At 36.5% G+C, this 20,316-nt stretch overlaps 1 protein-coding gene across 1 annotated transcript in view; it reads right to left on the reverse strand.

Moving 5' to 3' along the window:
- Positions 1-20,316, reverse strand: part of SLC7A11 (solute carrier family 7 member 11) — a 79,707-nt gene that overhangs the window by 48,992 nt on the left and 10,399 nt on the right. The window contains exons 4-6 of the mRNA XM_045798970.2: positions 14,606-14,731; positions 10,394-10,493; positions 2,324-2,368 (exon numbers count right to left, since the gene is read on the reverse strand). Coding sequence (XP_045654926.1) covers positions 2,324-2,368; positions 10,394-10,493; positions 14,606-14,731 — 271 coding nt within the window. The remainder of the gene's footprint in view (positions 1-2,323; positions 2,369-10,393; positions 10,494-14,605; positions 14,732-20,316) is intronic.

A 20,316-nucleotide genomic window follows, 5' to 3' on the forward strand; every position in this document is an offset into this window, starting at 1 on the left:
CAAGTTTATGGAACAGGCTTCAAAATGGTGTGAAATAATTTTTCATATTTCTTTCAAAAATATGAAGAAAGAGAATCACTTAGGATATTTTAACTGAGGAAATATTCTTATATGAGTAACACTTTATGTTGTTCTTAAAATCAGAATATAATTATAGTAACAACAACCAATTATATAGAAATTAAAATGTACAGTCACTAATCTAGGCACTTTATACATATTAACTCATTACCACAACCCCATGAGGTAAGTGCTATAATTATTCTCACTTTTTTGAGATGAGGAAACTCCTTGGCAACAACAGCAACAAAACACTGAATCAATACAACACTGTTCTTTAGTGGCTGTACATATTGAATCATAGACATTATCAATGTGTGAAACCAAGACCCTTAAATGAAGAAAGAAAGAGAGAGAGATAGAGAAAATCCTTGAATGGCATACTTTTCCAGTAGAATGCTTCAGAAATTCAGATCAAGGTAATCATGGCATAAATAATTTTAAAATATGCTTAATATACACAATAGTATTATATATACAGCAAATAAAACTATGCTTAAACTGTTAAATACCATTACAAGAGAATCTGAACTATGTCAATATCACCGATGTGTCATATAACAAATGTCACATTATAGGTCCCATCCACAAACCTACAGCTTGCCATTTTTTCCCTAAGAAATATTCTCTGCTACTAGATTTTAGTAACTGGACTCTCTAAAGGGTCTTTAGACTTAAAAGACATAAACCATAGTGATCTCTTTTATACAATGGAAATTCAATACATATTTTACATGTATAAAATCTAGTAGGAGCAGTCTGTTCTTTGTGTTACCTCTTACACACTATTCTCAAAAACAGTAAAAACAGGGCAAGCTATTTATCTCCGTAATCAATAGCTTTAGAGTTATAAAGTTGCTAATCATTTCAAAGTAATGCTAGAAGAAACTAGTTCCTGGTAAATGCATGTTCTCTACCACAATTCCAGTTATAAATATGAAAGTACTGTCATAAATTTCTCATATTTCTCAATAAAATAACCTTTTCACATGTTTAGATTACATATTGATTTGCATAACAGTTGAATCAGATAGTATGAAACATCGTTTTAACCTCAGTTGCTGGTTTGCGTGTTCAAAATTCTGACAACCCTGGTACGTGGCCAGATCTAATCGGCTTCCTATCTCCCTCCCGATATTGCTTTGTCTACCTTAGTGTGAATTGTGAACACCTGAACTTATTCTCTGATACTTGGGCAATTTCAAATTGACTCACCTTTGTACGTGTTTTGTTTCTTAGATGTCTTTCTCCCTTTCTCTCTCTCTCTCTCTCTCACTCTTCCTCACTTTTTTTTTTACCTAAAAACACCTGTTCATCATTTGGTACTCCACATAATAAGCACATCTCCTCAGACAGAGTTAAGTATTTCCTCTTTTACTCTCCGTCCAATGGAGTACATACTCTATTATGGCATCATACTACGCTACTTTCGTTTGTTTACACACTTGAGTAACTGACTAGACCATAAAATCATAAATACAAGTCTTATTCATCATGTAAGAAGTTCCTAGCACAATGGTTGAAACATGGTAGATGTTTAATGAATGCCAGATGAGTTAAATTACTTTATAATTCAGTCCATATCTTACACGGCACTTCTTAAAATGTCCCTCTTCTGCCCACAGATTATGTTGCTTTCCTGTATAAAGTCAAGTGTTTTTATGCAAATCACAAAATTCACTTATCTAAGTTCTGAGTTAAAAATAATTCAACTTAGGAGCATTACGTAAATGATCATCAAATTACCTAGTCATTCAAAGTACTATCTAGGAACAAAAAGCTACTAAAGTTTACAAGTTCTTATAGTATTCTGCAGTAACTTCTTGGCTTTCATAACTAACTGTTCATTAATTGCATTATTCTCTTTAATTGAATAGTTATGAAGAAACTCACACGAATTTTTAGAAATAATCCATTTTTAGAGTTCATGTCTTATGGAACATTTGTGGGCAGCTGAAAGTCCATGTTAAGTTGTATGTAGGCTTTTATGAAATGGATTACCTAAAATATAACTTTATTATTTTATACTTTCAGATTATCAGACAATTTAGTGTTGACTGTGGAATATATAATAAAGTTATTTACATCTAATTTATAATAAAGTCAAATATATTTTATCTGCCTAAGAAAATGATGATGAGGATGAGGATGAGGATAAAGTTAATTAGCCCACACAGAGGACCTTCTTTAGGTCTGCTTTCTCAACTGTATAACCTTACATTTTATTCCTCAGAAATATTTCAGAGTAAATATGGCCCCTTACTTTTCAGGATTTTCCACTTCTTCAGTAACAAAGTTGAGATAGAACCTAAAAAGATATAAATGAATTATAAATTATCAATATATTTTATAGTTATAACCCAAAGTATCCAATTTTAAACATTTACAATCAAACTCCGAATTATACAAAATTTTGAAAAATACTTATTATAAGATAAAAATCTCCAACTATCAAAGCTCCCACAAATCATTCTTCTATTAAACTATACGTATGGATTTTTTTATTTTTCACTTTTATAGAGGTATAACATATGAACAGTAAAGTGCACAAATCTTAATCTACAACTTGATGAATTTTTACATACTTATACACCTACGGAACCAACAAAAATATCAAGAGATAAAACATTCCTAGAACCCTAGAAGGTTCCCTCATGGCTCTTTCTGGTCAATACCAGAGGCAATATTGTAAAGGCAAGCATTATTCTGACTTTTATCACCTTTAATCAGTTTTACTTGCTTCATCACAATAGACTAATATTGGGACTCCTGGGTGGCTCAGTCCGTTAAGCGTCTGTCTTCGGCTCCGGTCATGATCCCAGGGTCCTGGGATCAAGCCCTGAGATGGCCTCTCTGCTCAGCGGGGAGTCTGCTTCTCTCTCTCTCTCTTTTTTTTAAAGATTTCATTTATTTATTTGAGAGAGAGAGAGAGAGAGAGAGACAGAGAGACAGAGCACGAGCAGGGGAGCAGCAGAGGGAGAGGGAGAAGCAGACTCCCCACTGAGCAGGGAGCCCAATGCAGGGCTCAATCCCAGGACCCTGGGATCATGACCTGAACGAAGGCAGATGCTTAGCTGACTGAGCCACCCAGGCACCCAGGGAGTCTGCTTCTCTCTCTCCCTCTGCCTGCCTCTCTGCCTACTTGTGCTCTCTCTCTTTCTCTCTCTGGCGAATAAATAAATAAAATCTTAAAAAAAACAGACTTACATTTGCTTGTATTACTATTATACAATAATTATTGTGTGTGTACGTGTCTGGCTTTTTTTCTGGACTTTTTTTTTGTGAGTCTCATCCACGCTGTTATATGTAGTGATAATTCATTATTTTTATTGATGTTCATTTTATTACACTATACATTCTACTGTTGATGGTTTTGGATTACTTCCAACTTATAGCTGTTATAAATAGATACCATACATATGCTGTACATGTTTTTTGGGGGGATCATGCAATTATTTCTCTTCAGCATATACTCAGAATATGATCACTGGGTCATGGGGTAGATGTATGTTTACTGGTCAAACTATTTTTTCCCATTTTTGAGCTCCCAGCAATATAGGAGATTATCATGTTTCAGTGACTGGGGAAAACAAAGTGGGAAATCACAGTATTTCTCCTCAAGGAGCTCATAGTTTATACAATGGCTGATCGAACAGTGTGACACAGCACAGGAGGCAGTCCTGGAGCATACACAGGACACGATGGGAGCCAGGGATGAGGTCTAACCCAGACTGGCAAGTCAGGAAGGTTTTCTAAAGAAGGCATCATCCAAGTTGAGTCTTCAAAAAGGCTTACCATCTAGCCCTAGTGAAGTGGTGTAGGGACAGTCCAGACTGAGTATACCACATGCGCATGGGGGTGTGAGCAACAGTTTACTATTTTCCAGTGCAAAGTGTGGCAGGAGCAGCAAGAACAGAATTTAAGTACCAGATGGCCTTTGGCTCCCAGGAATCCAGATTTTAGTGGTGTTGGCAAGTCAGTCAAAGCTTGTAGGGCAAGAGAAGTATGGCAATAGCATTTCTCAGTTTTAGGGAATTGACCATATATAAACACAAAAGGGCAAGTAGGAACTGACAATGGTATCTAAGACAATAGATTCTCGATTTGTACTTCTTCCATTCAATTCACTGTTTTCTGGTATCTGCCTATCCAAATAACCTCAAATAACAAGACTATGAAGTTGTTTTTTGACACACTGTTAGTCATTACATTATTAGTGGATTGTTCTTTAGTAAGAACAAAACATTTTGGACACTTTTCCCAAGTTCTGAACACTTTTCTGGGTCCCTTACATGACAAAAAAAACATTCTAGGCATACAATATTTCACTTTAAAGTTTCATAGGATTACAAATATTACCCTAAAGTTATGGCCGTAGATAAATGCAGATTCCTTTCTTTCACTTGTGACTCTACTTATCTCACTCAGAAAATGTCCACCACCTTGCACCCTTATTTTTCCAATTGAAAGGGACTTCTGGAGACGCTTTAAAGCCCTTATAATTCTTTTTTTTTTTTTCATTATGTTCCGTTAGCCAACATATAGTTCCTTTCTAAGGTTCCAAGATGTACAATTGAGGCAGACTCCATCCTCAAATAAACATAGATAGATAACTGAATTGCGAAGATGGGAAAACCAAGGGATCATAACGGGAAAGCTAAACATATAAAGACAGAGACATTTCTACCTCTTCATTTGATAGGCTCAGGTCATTTCCACAAAATAAAAAAGTTATATTTTCAAAACTTTCTCTGTCCTCTTATTATTCTGCAGAAGGTAAAACAGCCATTATATAGGTACACAGAAGCTTGGGTCTATAGATACGAATTTCCTTTAAAAAAAAAAAAAAGATTTTATTCATTTGTTTGACAGAGAGAGACAGCCATTGAGAGAGGGAACACAAGCAGGGGGAGTGGGAGAGGAAGAAGCAGGCTCCCAGTGGAGCAGGGAGCCCAATGCGGGGCTCGATCCCAGGACCCTGGGATCACGCCCTGAGCCAAAGGCAGACACAACGACTGAGCCACCCAGGCACCCCTATAGATAGGAATTTTCTATTACCTAAAACCAAATGGTTAGAATATTAGCTCAACAGACTTTAATATACTTAAAATATCTCATAATTTAAAATAAAAAAGAGAAAACCTATCTTGTCTCATCTTTATAAAAACCCATCTAAATTCACAACTAGGAAGTTGATGTTCATGGTTGTCAAAAACTAGACAAGTCCAAAATGGAGTTGCTTATGCTAAGCCCCACAACACCAAACCAAGACAATATAGTTCCTACTCTCCCAGTAAAGGAATTTTATACCAATCAGGAATCACTTGATTGGTACTAGTTAGGTAATCTGCCTGACAGATCCCCGACATTGCTCACATGAAAGTAACCTTGCAAAAACCAATCTGCTTTTTTGCCTATACTAACTTCTTTGTGCCTGCCCCCTTCCGCCTACAAAAGTCTCATTTTGTACAGTTCCTCAGAGCTCCTTTCTATCTGCTAAATGCTGCCTGATTCAAATCAACTTTTGCTCAAATAAACTCTTATACATTTTAATGTGCTCCAGTTTATCTTTTAACAAGATTAAGGCATCTAATATTTTGAGGACTATGTCTTAAGTAGAAACATTTGAATAGCTGACAGAACAGTAGCAGTAAAGGTGATCCAAAAAGTTAGCAGTCAAGGATATTATTTAATGACTAGAAAGTAAGTTTCTAAAAATAGAGACTATAGTTATACCAGGAAGGCAAGCAACAATCAATACTTATATCTGGGATATGCACTCTGAGGGATTTCGTGTGTTTGTTATAAGGCCAAAGCAACGGGAAGTATAGGAAGAACATGCAGGAAAGAAGAAGAGAAGAGAAGAGAAGAGAAGAGAAGAGAAGAGAAGAGAAGAGAAGAGAAGAGAACTCCAAAACATAAAACACACACACACGCACACACAGAGAAATGTTTCCAGGCTTCTCATGTCAAAAATATCCAGTTCCTTCTTCATAGTTGTTTTAAAAGCGTGTTTTCCAACAATGTTTATAGCAAGAAAGGAAATATTTGTGAAAAAAGGAACAGAATTTCAAATATTTGCCATAGCTCCAGAGAATAGAGAAAAGGAAAGGGCTTGGGGCAGGGTGGGGGTGTGAAGGAGAGCGCTTCTTATTTTGGTCCAAACATTCACATCCTGTGGGAAAATACACCTTTATGCTTTCCTAGTCTCCAGCAATGAGTCCGCAGCATTCTCCTTGCTTTACATCTCCTCAAGGCCTCTAGAGGATGTTCACAAGATCTATTGTTTCAGCTTTTCCATAATTGTGTATAAAAAGTACCACAAAGCTGGCAATGCATTCCAGTACCCAACTACGTGAATTATTTTTAAAAAGCAGCTTATTCTTTAGATTAGATTTGACACAACAGTACAAAATAATCCCAGCAGGTGCTTTAGAAAGACTAAATCCACCGAGGATAGGATTTAAAAGGGAGAAAAAAGACACCGAAAAACTTTCTATCACACAGTTTTAAAAAAAAAACCCACGAAGCAATATTTAGCTTTGGATCAGGATATGGGACTGAAATTGGTTGAGTTCCCTTGGGCCACGAGGAAGATTGGCAGACATATCTTTCTGAATGCAGACATTGGCAATAATATTAGAGTTACTCTGACCCAACTCTGTGACCTGGCTGGGTTAATGATTTCTTTCCCCCTAATCATGTTTCTGTGAAGGAGTTTTCATCATTCTAAAAAGGTTCTGCACTCCTCATAGCCAAAAGCCTACTCTATTCAGACCCAAGGTTTGGCAGGGTCTTTTTCCTATTCTCCATGTAGAAGTTGAATTGCTAACACAGAAAGGCCTCCTGGACAACAAAGGTCTCCCTGCTTTGACTTACACCCTAGGTGGTTAAGTTCTGACGACAGTAGCTGCTTCTGTCTGACTTATTTGCAATGCCCCCTACACTTTTTATTTGCATCAAACGTTGTCCCGGCAGCAGCAAGGGGAGTGGAGACTCATTTACCGTGCCCCATTTATAATTCCACCAACTAGTCTTGTCATTATACTGTGAAAGACAGAGAGAGGTCAGAGAGGCAGAATGACATTTGGGAAGGGACTAAATACCCCTCTCTGTGAACCTGTCTCATCTCCGTCTTGTTCCATTTACAACCAGATATTAGCTTTTTCTCTGCAACTCTGAACCAACAGACTATTTCTTCTAGATATGGCTTCCTTTTTCTAAGACTGATGGCCATAGATTAACAACCAGATGAATTCTACCTATCCACGAAGCTGCATTCGGATAGCATAACAACCCTCTTAGAGAAACGCAGTTATTCCTCTGTCTCTGCACAAGTCACTTGTATCAGATAACATTCCATTTAAAATCCCGGCCTTCATTTCCAGTACCATAATCAAACTCCCCTTAGGAATATGAGAAAATCAACAGTTTTCTCTTCTTTAAAATAGGAAGTGGAGAGAAGGATCATATGGGTAAAAGTATAAACAAAAGTTCACATAAACCCCACGTTTCCTGTAAAGAGAGTGCTGAAATACATTTCTAGGCCCCAAACGGGGCCACTTAGTCCCCAAACGCCAACTCCAGGATCTATACTTATTTCCTTGTTCCTTATTCATTTTCTATTTTTCTCTTCCTTGTCCCTTATTCTCTGAAAGAATTCTATAAAAGCATATCCTATAAAAGCTTCTAGTCTTCCACCCCATTTTGCGGTTCTCTGGACTCTTGAAAGCAGAGACCGCCCACTTCATGAATTGTTAAATAAAGTTTGTCTATGTCACCTAAATTATTTTTTAAATCATTTTAACATGAGTAGCATTTTAGGTTCAGAATCAATAAAAGGGAATATTAAGATAATAAGATAATTCAAAATGAAAAGAGTGAGAGAAATGGAAAAATCCCTCTGCCCTCCAAAGCCTACAGAAGTAGAGAAGGTTTGCTGAATAGGAAGCTGCTGACCTGAATATCTGGTGCTGGGAGTGGGAGAGTGAGTTGGATAGAAGACTATTTTAAGATTCCGTGGGAACAGATGCATGGCACTCACAGGCAAAAGAAACTTCATTCAATAGAATTAATCAAATCTCCCTTGTGACTATCTCCACATTCCACATTCCTGATTGAATATTGCTGGGCTCCCAACACTTGGCTCTAGCTGAAAGCTTTTACCACCTCCCCACTTCACTCTGGTCTCTGGGTTACCCTCCCAGTAGCTTGGCTGCTGCCCCTAGGGCACCAGAGCTTTGATCCAGGCTGAATAGCCATAGAATAGTTGCTTCTGCTCCTAACCCTGTGATCACAACTCTGTTCTTCCCTCTGCCCAGCACCACATTGTGCTTTGGACAAAAAAAAAAAGACTTCAAATACACTGTGTGATTCAAGATTAATACTTACACACAATGGCTGTAAGAATATTTCTTGAATATACAAATATTTTACACTATACCACTTGGAGCTACAATCTTCTAACACCTTTCAAACATACTTTGCTTCAAAAGCTGGGTTAAAATTTTAAATTCCTACACCCTCCTAATTTTCCTCTAATGCTATATTTTCACAATTCAATAAGTTTAATAGGGTAAATACTCCATTTATTTTGAAATATATCTTTATATTCCAGGCACTAAAAACTAAAGAAACAGAAGTATATTACATTTATATTAAATGCATTTATATAATTTTTGAGTTAGTGTGGTTTCCTGATACTATTTTTATGTGCATAGAACATTCTCACAGCTAAAGTTGTACAACTATTAGCTCTATAAAGAATTTTTTAAAAGAGATTTTGCTACTAATTACTCCAAAACAGTGAAATTTAATTTTACTACAATGATTTTGATGTTTAAGCAACACTTTTCTACCTACTGGGCTTTCTTGTAACAGTCATTTCCACTGAATCTTCGATCAGTAAAATTTAATTAATAAAAAATCGCACTCTTATCCATGATTATTGTTATTCAAGTTCCTGAATAAAATAAGGCATAAATACAAAGTTCTAATGCTTCAACCACAATGGTTATCACAGCTGAACACGCACAAAGGAAATGTACCCATGGCACGTGATTTTAGTCATCTTTGCTGCATATTTTGTTCTTCAAATGTTGAGAAATTTTAAAGAATTTGTAAGAGCCTTTAAAATGTAACCGATTATCTAGTATACCTGATTTCACTATGTTAGTTTTTCCTACCCTGCTTTTACAGTATCATTTTACCTCCTGGGAACATCTTACTTATTTTTGTGTCTGAATTATTTCATTCTCATGGGAAAGTAGAAAAAATCAATTAATCACTATTTGCAAACAACCTTGGAGCTTCAACTGAAAGGCCTTTTGACAAGCAAAGAATTAATCTTTAATTTCTCATGGCACTACTATGTCCTCACTGATACAGACTTACAAGTGATTTGCATTGGTTCTTAATGTCAGCAAGTTCTCTTGCTCAATTGTAGATCCTAACAGTTAAAACCAGAAATAGATAAGACCACTTAACTCATGCTCTAACTAAAATCCATTGTGCTTATTTCTTATTATACTTTCTTGAAGCACAAAGACATTTTGCAATGACCAGAACATTCTAACCACTGGACCAGAAAAGCCCTGATAGCAACGGAATGCCTAGAAGACCACACCCTACACGTCACCTTCCTACCCATGATCATGGGCTGAACACATATCCACCCCACCCATGATAATGTGCACTCTGTCTGCTCTCTTGCACTTACCTCCCCCCCGAACCTCTCCCTATAAAACTCAAGGTGTCCATCTTACAGGCAGAGAGGTTGATTGTTAAGGCTTGAGCCTGCCACCTCTTCCAGGTGCCAGCATCTGAACTAAACTTCCCTCCTTCCCTTTTCCAAATGCTTGTTGCTTGAGGTATTGGCTTCTCTAGCAACAAGTTCATCTGAGTTTGTTTGGCAACAGTATTGGCAAGCCCAGCCAGGAGCCGTACTTTCAATTTGTCCAGCCCCCTCAAGATTCCCCTGGATGCAACAGTTGGCCCTGCCAATGTGCACCAGCGTTCCCCATTTGTTTCCTGAGTTAGTGGCTGTAACAGATCTTTTGGAAACATGAAGATCCACATTTGTTTGTTTTTTATAACATCAGGCTAAGTCAAAGAGTCAACTTGACTGAAAAACTCAGTTATGTTTACATTAAGTCATATGCACAGTGACTGGCCTGGTGGAGGGAGCCACACCATCTTTCTCACTTCAAGAAAGGCAGACCGTGCTGGATTGTGGCTATTCACACTCGTCTAGCACCTTGCTTGGCACTTAACCAAAGTACATGAAGGAATTATTGAACCATACAAACCACCAGATCTAGCAATATCAACTTACCAGCCAGCGTATGCATACATTCCATAATAAAAAGCCAGTGGCAACCCCATAATACTCGCATCTCTTCCTGAGAAGGCATCTTTAAAGTGTTGTGTTTGCCCTGCAATGAGAACAGAAAGATCTTAGGACGTTCCAAAGGATTGATTATTATTCATTCTTTAACCATAAACATGGAGAAAGATATGGGAGGGTTGGGGATGAACTATACTATTTCAGGTCCAGATTTCTCACTCCCTGCTCATTGCCAGATTCATCTATTAATACTGTATCCATTCTAGAGGAGGAGTCCCAAAAGTATATTGATCACCACTAACACTATTTCACATTTCTCTTTTAATAAAATTATAGCAAAGAGCAAAGCAGTTCCTTGTTTGAGTGTGCCTCTACTCTTAAGAGTTTGAGCATAAAAGAACACTAAACAATACTCTGTAAGCTATAGTTTATAGGAGTATGATAGAATTCTTTTAAATAAAGGTAATATAATGCTTGTGTTGAGGAGAAATAATTTCCTCTGCCCTTCAAGGTCCTTCTAGCTGGACTAAGAATGAAACTAACATGAGACAGATTAACAGGAGAAAATCAAATTTAATAGCATACATATGGGGAACCCCCACAGACATAGAAATTCCAAAGACAGTGAGGCAATATGATAGTCACATGAGCTAAGAAGAGGAGGAGGATTCTGAGGATATAAAAGGGAGAAAGAACATTAGCAGGAAGGTAAAAGGAGGTGTTTGGAAAACAAAAGTTGCCCTACTGTGTAAGATGAGTATCTTAGGTAAAGAGGAATCTCTGTTAGTAGCTCTCTTCCTGGTATAAGCAGGTAGTTGAGGGGGAGTTAAAGAGCTTTTCCTCAATCTACTGGGTTTTGATTGCTTTTAACTCAAAATCATGGTCATGTCAATGTGGCCCATCTTGGGGCAGACTGCTCTTGACATCTACACTTGGAAAGAAATATCCACAGGTCTACTCTCAATGAGGAGGTAGCAAAAAAACCCAAGAACCACCTTCTCATATCATTTAACTTTCATTCTGCTTTCTGTTTTCCCCTGTAGTCTATTAAGTACCCACAGTGGTGGAAAACCCTATGGACCAAATTTGCCTTCCAAAGGTTCTTTTGTAAATAAAGTTTCATTGGAACACAGCCAGGCTCACTTATTTGTGTATTAGGGTTGATATCATCAGTCCATGGCTGATTTCACTCTGCAAAAGTGGAGTTGGGTAGTTGTGACAGAGACTGTATGGCAAGCAAAGTTGAAAATATTTACTATCTGGCACTTTACAGAAAAAGTCTATTGACCTTGTCTTAGAGAATGGCATGGTTTCCTTCTAGAAGCATTGAAACGAAATTAAATTAAATTTTAAAATAGATAGGTTTTAACAAATTTTGCATCAACATGTGGATTGAACGCTTTAATTCATAACATTTTTTCCTATTTTGTGAATCATACTGGGCCTTTTTCTTGTATATCCTTTGGATAATTACAAAAAAAAATTCCAATTTAGTCAGCTAATATTCAAAGTTAAACATAAAAAGTCTCTTTCTCGAAGAAAATAGCAAATGAGATCATCCAAAAGGGAAATGTGATTTTGTTTCAAAATTGGTCTTCACTCAAGTAAATAAAGGAGGGATGGGCATATAAAAGATTAAGAATATTTATCACTGTGTTATTGTTCTGTAGAAATCATACTTTTTTAGTTTAACTATGTCCCGTGCAATATGTGAGATACACTTTTATAAAATAAAATCCATTGTCTATCTGAAAAGAAAAACAAAAGAGGGATGGGAGGTAGATGATGTATGTGATTATGACCCTCTCTCTTCACTGAAATCTCAGTTGTTGCCTGGGTTGCCCAGACGACAATATGTATTAATATACTATATATGAGCTTTGAGATAAAAAATGGGGAAGGTTGAGTTATGCACTAATTTTTCCACCAAAGTATCCAGTTCCAAAGTGTAGTTCATTAAAATAAAAATAAAAAAAAAGACACAGTGAATTCAGAAATGCCTGTTTTACTAAAACATCTCTGTGTCCTCATAGAAAGAAAATAGAAATACTGGAGCTCAGATAAAAACATCTGTTGAATATTCTTTTATCATGATCTATGGTCTCCTTGGCCTAAAGAGATAATATTCTAAGAGTAGAGTATTGAATAAGCAATAAGAAAAACCAAACTTTATTAAAGATCAGGTCCTAAAGCATAAATCCTAAAAGTGTCATTTTGAGAGTATTACAAAAGAGAAGTTTTTCTAAACTTCAGGAATATTTTGGATGAATAACAGAGGTCTCAGGAATATGAAAGTCATAATATTCAAAGGAAAGTTTGACAAATCCTCGTAAGTAAATACAGAACATACAACTATTTTCAGGATCTGATTAGAGTGGAAATAAATGCATGCTCTATAATAGTAAAGCTTTTATCATCCTGGAGTTTCAAATTAATGTGATTAAGTTAGAAAGAAAAACCAACATTTTGTATTAAGAGTAAATAGGCTTGCTAAGAATGCTCTTCAAAATATTAAAATTTACTTTAAATGTAGTAATATTCTTACTGCATTTCTCTATTAGGTGAGCTATAAAGGAAGCCTGTTCACATTAAGCACTGATAGATAGCATAAGTATTAATTAAAGGATCATTCTATTTTAAGTGTCAAAAATGATCCAAAAGATACATTATGATCTCTGCTCTTAAGTAATCTGCAATAAAATAACATTTGGAAAACCTCATCTCATCTCAAATACATATATAAATATGTGGTAAAAAAAAATGACTACAGTCTTACATTAGACCAAAAAAAAAAAAAAATCTTAGTTTTAAAGGATAGTATATCATCATTTGGAACCTAAACTAGAACTAAAGTAGGGTCAATGACTCAGGGTCTCTGCACTTTCCAAAAATGGAAGAAACTCCTTACAGAAGACTAAAGAGTTAGCCCATAAAAAGAAAGCACTAACAAAACAGATTATGTGCTCTACATTTCTAATGGATCGGATAAAATGAGCAGGCCAGCTCTGTGGCAGCCAATGTGAATTAGAAGAGCGAGCTCATGTCTTCTCTTTAATGTAAGCTATAGCATTAAAATCTTTATTGTGTTTACTCTGAGTTGGCCGAAGTTGCTGGATTTGATGCAACCATTTAGCCAGGAGAGTTCTAAGATCTTCCATTAGTAAACAGACAATAGCAGCTCCCTTTCCCTAGTTACAGAGTGACAAATCTTTCAATGTTTGTTACTGTTTGATGCCTCTACCATCAGTGATGATTTTGCTGAATTTTGGCATTTCGTTTTGCTTTGTGTAATTCTTCTCCTGCAACTTCATAAAATTTCTTTCTAAATTCCCTTTCCTGAAACAGATAATATCAGTGTAAACATTAAATACTTAACATGCCCAAATTATATGTCAGTCCTTCAAAATTTCATCTTACTTTCCTATTTCCTACTACCAAGCCCATTGCTAATTAAATAATTGACCTGGACCTCCTGCTCTTCCAATAACTTCCACTGAATCCAAGCAATTACATGTACCTTCTTCCCTAAAACAGCTGAAACTCTAAATAACACCTGCTCAACTATCTCATCTTTTCTTATTAAACAGTCAACTCTACAAATACTCCCCCAAAATATTACCTTCCCATAAAAATGCATATTTTATTTTAAAAATATGTAATAATAAAAATTAAGTTTTTACAAATTTTTTTGTCAGATAATATCTGGTTTTTAGGAATGTTATTTTCATATCTGACTCCCCTTCTGTCAAGATTATTCTCAAGGTAAAAGTAATAATAGCCATAGAGTAAAAGAATTATTGGTCATCTTTCATTATTTTCCAGATATCCTTTTTTTTTTGTCTTTATTACAATTAGTGAAGTACCTTAAATATAAGAGGATATACTTATCTGTAGTCAAAACTAATGACAGCTTTCTTTTTCTGTTTTGAGTTTTCACTCCAAAGACTTTATATGGAGAGGATTCACTGATGCCTTATTTTGTTGCCTGGCCCAGTCTTAAGTCTCTTGTTGCCATTGAACTGTAAATGCCAATGCACCCCCAATGCAGCAGTTTTTCAAATCAATTAGATGACAGTATAGAGTCTAAGTTCCACAAACAGAGACTAATTAAGGGATTCTGCTCGTATAAGTGAAAGTTAGTGCTAGGAAAGATCAAAAGCAGATACGTATTTTAAAAAGCATTTACTTTCCAGTCCATACCTTTAATTAGCTGCATAACTCCAGGGACTATAATTATCAGAATTGCTGTGAGCTTGCAAAAGGTTAGGAAAATCTGGATCCGGGCGCTCCAGCTGACACTCATGCTGTTTAGGACCATCACTACAGCTGCAAACAAATAGATGAAGTTACAGAAGATGAATTCTCATTGGCATGAAGACACCTTAGGTCCTTGCTATTCAAAGCGCCACCCATTGACCAGCAAAGTTGGCATTACCTGGAGGCATTTTGGAAATGCAGAATTTCAGGCACTGCACTAGACCTAATAGATACATTTCAACAAGATGTCTAGGTGATTTCCATGCACATTGAAGTTCGAGAAGCTTGGATAAAACCACTGGACAGTAAGAATTCATCTCTTGGTCTTTGTATATGTCAATAAGCGTGGGCATATACTGCAGTTTCCTAAAAATCATATAAAAATATCTTCTAACCAAATCCTGAAGTCATCATAATATGTAATCAAATCGCTGTATATGATCTCCAGCTTTGTAAGTCAGGCAACTATTTCCTCCTGCAATGATGTTACACATATGCACCTGCCAGGATGGAATCACTCAAGAAAGATGTCAAGAAGTTGGCTAGTACCTTGTTCTTCACTCTCAGAACTGGCTCTACCAGGCACCCTGCTTTTCCTCTCTGCTTCCCAATTAGCACGATTAGCATTTTCTACCTCTGTGTTGCTAGTGTCCAGCTCAATGTTTTGTCCAAGTAGATAATCAACACAATTTTGTTGAATAAATGAATGAGTTGGATCCTCACTTTTAAAAAACTACCTTTCAGCCAAGAAGGCATGAAATGAATGGTGATACTCTAAGACCCTGACTTCTATACTCAGCTGGAATGACTTCTAGAGGTTCTTCTAGACCACGGATTTCAACTTTATGCTCTTTCCAGAAGTTTATATTCAGTGCTTACCCCTCACCCCTGCCAAAGACACTTCATACCTGACGTTTGCAGTTATTATCTATAAGCTTTATTTTTATTATTTTAAGATTTTATTTATTTATTTGACACAGAGAGAGAGAGCGAGCGAGCACAGGCAGGGGGAGAGGCAGGGAGAGAGGGAGAAGCAGACTCCCTGCTGAGCAGGGAACCCATTGCAGGGCTTGATCCCAGGACCCCAAGACATGACCTCAGCCGAAGGCAGATGCTTAACTGACTGAGTCACCCAGGCACCCCTATAAGCTTTATTTTTAAAAAGGTATATCCCTCCTAAACAAATAACACAAATGTATGAACATACTTCTCAGGGGACAAAACCACACACAGGATTTTTATAATTCGAGTTGCAATAAGAAGTTTTCCTATTATACACTCATCGGTTATCTTCATAGTTTCCATTGCCTTGTATAATCACTAGCTCATTTCAGAACTTTAGAATCAGTGTAAATGTTATCGACACATAACACAAACAGTAATGGCAAAAATTTTAAAATAACCTAGACCCCTAAAGGAAGGCTAATTAAGGTACACCTTTTTAATGATTTACCATGCAGCCATTTAAAATCATGATGCAATTAAATATGTGCTGCATGAAAGGGTGTTCATGATATATTACCAGTACAGCAAGTTACAGAGAGAAGGATGGATGAAGACACAAAGACAGAGAGAAATGAAGGGAAAAAATCTGAGTGTTCACCAAAACACTAACAGAGTTATCTATGGATGACAGAATACTGAATAATTTTTTATTTTTATTTCTTTTTCTGCATTTAATAATTTTTATAGTGGACATGTAGCATTTTAAGTGAAAAATCAATAAAACAATTTTCATTTTTGAAAAATTCAAAGATGGGAAAGTAAGGGATCAGAAGATCCCATACAAAGTTAAATAGGGGTCTGCTAATGATGAAATGTTTCAAAGGAGTAATAATGAGAATGATCAGGAAGGCTAGAACCCCAAATAATCTCCATGGGAGGCTAAGGGAAATATTTTACCTATGTTTGAAGCTAAAAACATGAAGAAAGACAGTTCCATTGCTAACGGCAGAGTGCATTACTTTATCAGAGGGAATAAAAAATAATTTTTCTTTCTCCAACATAAAGCACTTATATGCTGAAAATAATTTAATGCAACTCTGTTCCCCACTTCATCATCCAGTTATTCTTTTCTTTTTTCTATGCAAATGACTCTGTGATAAATGAGTCATCATATGAAAAGCATTATTTTTTTAGTTAAGGGATTCAGCATTGGCCTGAAAAAAATTGGACTCATGTTCCCACCAACAACAAAAGAGCACTGTTTTCTTTTAAATAGAGCTCCTAAAATCTAAAATACTCTTTCTGAAAGTACTCCACAATAGAAAAGAGCTGTTGTATAGAGAGAAAAAAAGGACAAAGGATTGAGGAAAGGAAAGGAAAGGAAAGGAAAGGAAAGGAAAGGAAAGGAAAGGAAAGGAAAGGAAAGGAAAGGAAAGGAGAGGAGGGAACGGAAGGAGGAAGTGGGGGAGGAAGAAAAAAAAAAGGTGGATGCGAGGGAGGGAAGGAAGAGAGGGGAGAGACAAAGAAAGAGGCATTCTTATTTTTGGAACCTCTATCTATATATTTGAGAAGAGGAAAGAGGATTTGTTATTTTCATAAAGAGTATAAGTCTTAATGCCTATTGAAATAGGAAAAAAATGGGCATTTGGGGTTTTCTATTTTGTAAAGTTTTCTTAGAAAAATGGAAAGCAAAATCAAGCAAATATTATGAATTGATAATCTCACCTTGCATTCCTTTCAGGCAGCTGAAGTAAAAATTCCGGTTACAACTGATTCCTCTCAAAGGTTTCTCAAAACCCCACTTTATCTGAACATCCACACATTGCACTCATTATTTGGTATACCAAATTCCAGCTGAGATGTACTCTATGACCTGAAGGATACAGCTTAACAAGACAGCCAGTACAGAGGCACCGTGAAGGTCCTCAAGTGACTAGAAGTACTGTTTCATCATGTGTCTTTACACAAAAATTTAAGTCTACATATGTTGCTTATCCAACAATATTGAAAGGGGGCTTTGGGATTTGCTAAATGCAAGAGATTTCTGAGTTTCTGCAACAAATAATATCTACTTTGTTTTTTATAGCCTATCTACCCACATTGTAAAAAAAGAAATTTGAGTAAGTTCTGTGGTCCCACCAAGCTTTACTTCCTTTGAATAATAATTGCAAATTTCATACATTAGAAACTACTTATATCAATTTTGGCTTTTTTTTTTTTCTTACCAAAATGAAAATACAGGGACATATCATTTTTATTTACTTATTTTTAGTGCAGTTTTCTAAAAACTGAAACACACACAGCCAAAAGCTATATGTATAAATCCTGGAGATAAGAAATACATATTCGAAGGGAGCGGTTTCTGAAGAGGATTTTTAGGGAAATGTGAAGGACTGGCAAGTGTTTCTTTATGCGCTTCTCTAATTCAAGTCCATCTCTGGATTTGTTGAGTAAGATTACTGAGCCTGGATATACTGGTTTTTCTCCCAGGTTTAGGTTCTCTCTGGCTTCTTACTTCTGACCGCTTCATGCTAAGTTGATAAAGTATATGGATGCTGTAGGGACGCCACATGATGAGTTAAAGTCAATCATTCCATGGTTTTTATAACAGCTGCTTGGGTCACCTTTCTCTTTGTTAGCAGTCATTTCCTGGATGTATTGATTTCAGAGAAGATAAACACCTCTACCCATAAACATCTTTAAAAAGGAGAGACAGTCTATATCTAGGATCTCAATATTGAGAATAAAATCGGTAAACATTAAATAATTGTAAACTATTATTATATGGCAGGCATTGTACAAAGACTTCACATGGGTAATGTTATCTAATCCTCATCTTTCTGTGATGGGGTCACCATCATTGTCTTTATTTTCCAGATGGGCAGCTGAAACTTGGGATAGTATCTAACAGGCTTACGTTCACACAGGTAAGTGTAAAGACAGGACTGGAGCCTAGGTAAACTGACTTCAGAGGCCACACTTTTACCCCTAACTCACAGGTAACAACGAGGAAGTAGCTCAAAAGGCACACATGATCTCACTAGTATACTTAGTTCTTTCAAACTCCTAATGGCTCTGCCTCTCTGCTAAGGTTCATGTTTATTTTGGCTAGGATTTCAGGATACTTTGATCCTACATTTTATTTGTCATCCTCCTGAAGGATATAGTTATTGGTTTTCAGTGCTTACATATTTCAATACCATGTATATCTACCTAAGAATACACTGTCTTGGTAATTTAGGCATGCTAGAAAAGGGGTGGGTAGAGCCAGACTTGAGAATATTTAAGCAAAACCACACTCCACATGCTGTATTTGAAATGCCAGCCCAGAACGGATCCTTGATTTTTTTTTTCATATAATTCAGTGATGCCAGGAAAAGAGTTTGGGAAAAGAAAGTACAGTGATATAGAATGGAACTGGCTAATTTTTTTCTTATAATGCAGTTACAAGTGTTATTTTCTTTGGTTCTAATTATTCCCACCAGGTATGAGAAGCAGGGTGGGGATCTTTACTCACCCATACACACACTAAGTAAGGAAGGAAATGAGACTTGGAGATCATTAGGCATGGGTCTGGGATGAGATTTCACATTTTGAAGAAAGTATTTTTATTATAATATTCTGCCATTCAAGTGTATACTATATATAGGGAAGAGTTTCAGGAGACCAGAACAAAAGACTGGATATCATTTTATAGATCGAACATCGTTCAATGCTTGCCAAAGTTCCATGGACAGGGAATCTTGCTGGCATTGCATGGGTGTGATGTTCAGACTGGGCTGGAGGAGAGCACTTCATGTGAATGTGTGAGATTTCCCAGCTAGACTTCTCTGTGCCTGACAAGTTTATCCAAATGGACAGGAGTTTGGATAAGCAAAAACTTTTCATCTTTATTAAATTGACAGAAATGAAATTGAGTACTTTCAACAAAGGTCACATAAATTAGCATTTAGTAACTCCCCACTCCTACCCCACTATCATTTCTCAAATTGTTGGTTAACATTTTACAAAACTTGAAATTCGTTTTTTTTTTCGGTGACTTGATTCTAACAAGATCCTTCAGGTTTGCGTTTCTTCTACACTTGAACTAGAGATTTCAAACTATCACAAACTATTTCCTTCCCCCAAGGAATACAGGGAAGCAATTCATGCAATTAGACTCTGTTTTCCACATCTCACTAACCTCCCACCCTTTGCAGGCAGAAAATCACCGACACTCACTTTCAACTAGAATAGGAGAGATTTGCCCCCAGGTAAATTTCTCCTTGTCCCTCTTCATGTCCACCCTTGCTCCATGAAGGCTAAATTCTTCTCAAAGAAGAGTCTCACTTTCCCCGTGAGGCCACTGATTTGCATTACCTACATTACCTACCACTACTTTTCTCTTTCGGTGCTTCTGATTATAGGAAGGCACTTCCTTAGAATCTCAAACTTGCAAACGGAACATCAAAATTTGTAAGTTAATGTTCTAACTAATGGCACAAATGAATAAGATGTCTAGGTTCATCTAAGATTCACCTAAGATTCAGGCTTTGTACTCTTCTATCACCAGTCTCTACTACAGGAGTTTGGTAAACCACAACTTGCTTCGTTAGCCTTACCTACAATTGTGCTAAAATTTTTGTTTGAATGGTTTCCAACGTCTCCTCCAAAACACAGACTTTCCCTTCAAAAAGTTTAATAGCATTGGGATAAAGAAAAAGAGTTTT

The sequence above is a fragment of the Ursus americanus genome, chromosome 13, assembly GCF_024610735.1.
Source record: "Ursus americanus isolate L20-20 chromosome 13, mUrsAme1.1.p, whole genome shotgun sequence".
Taxonomy (NCBI): domain Eukaryota; kingdom Metazoa; phylum Chordata; class Mammalia; order Carnivora; family Ursidae; genus Ursus; species Ursus americanus.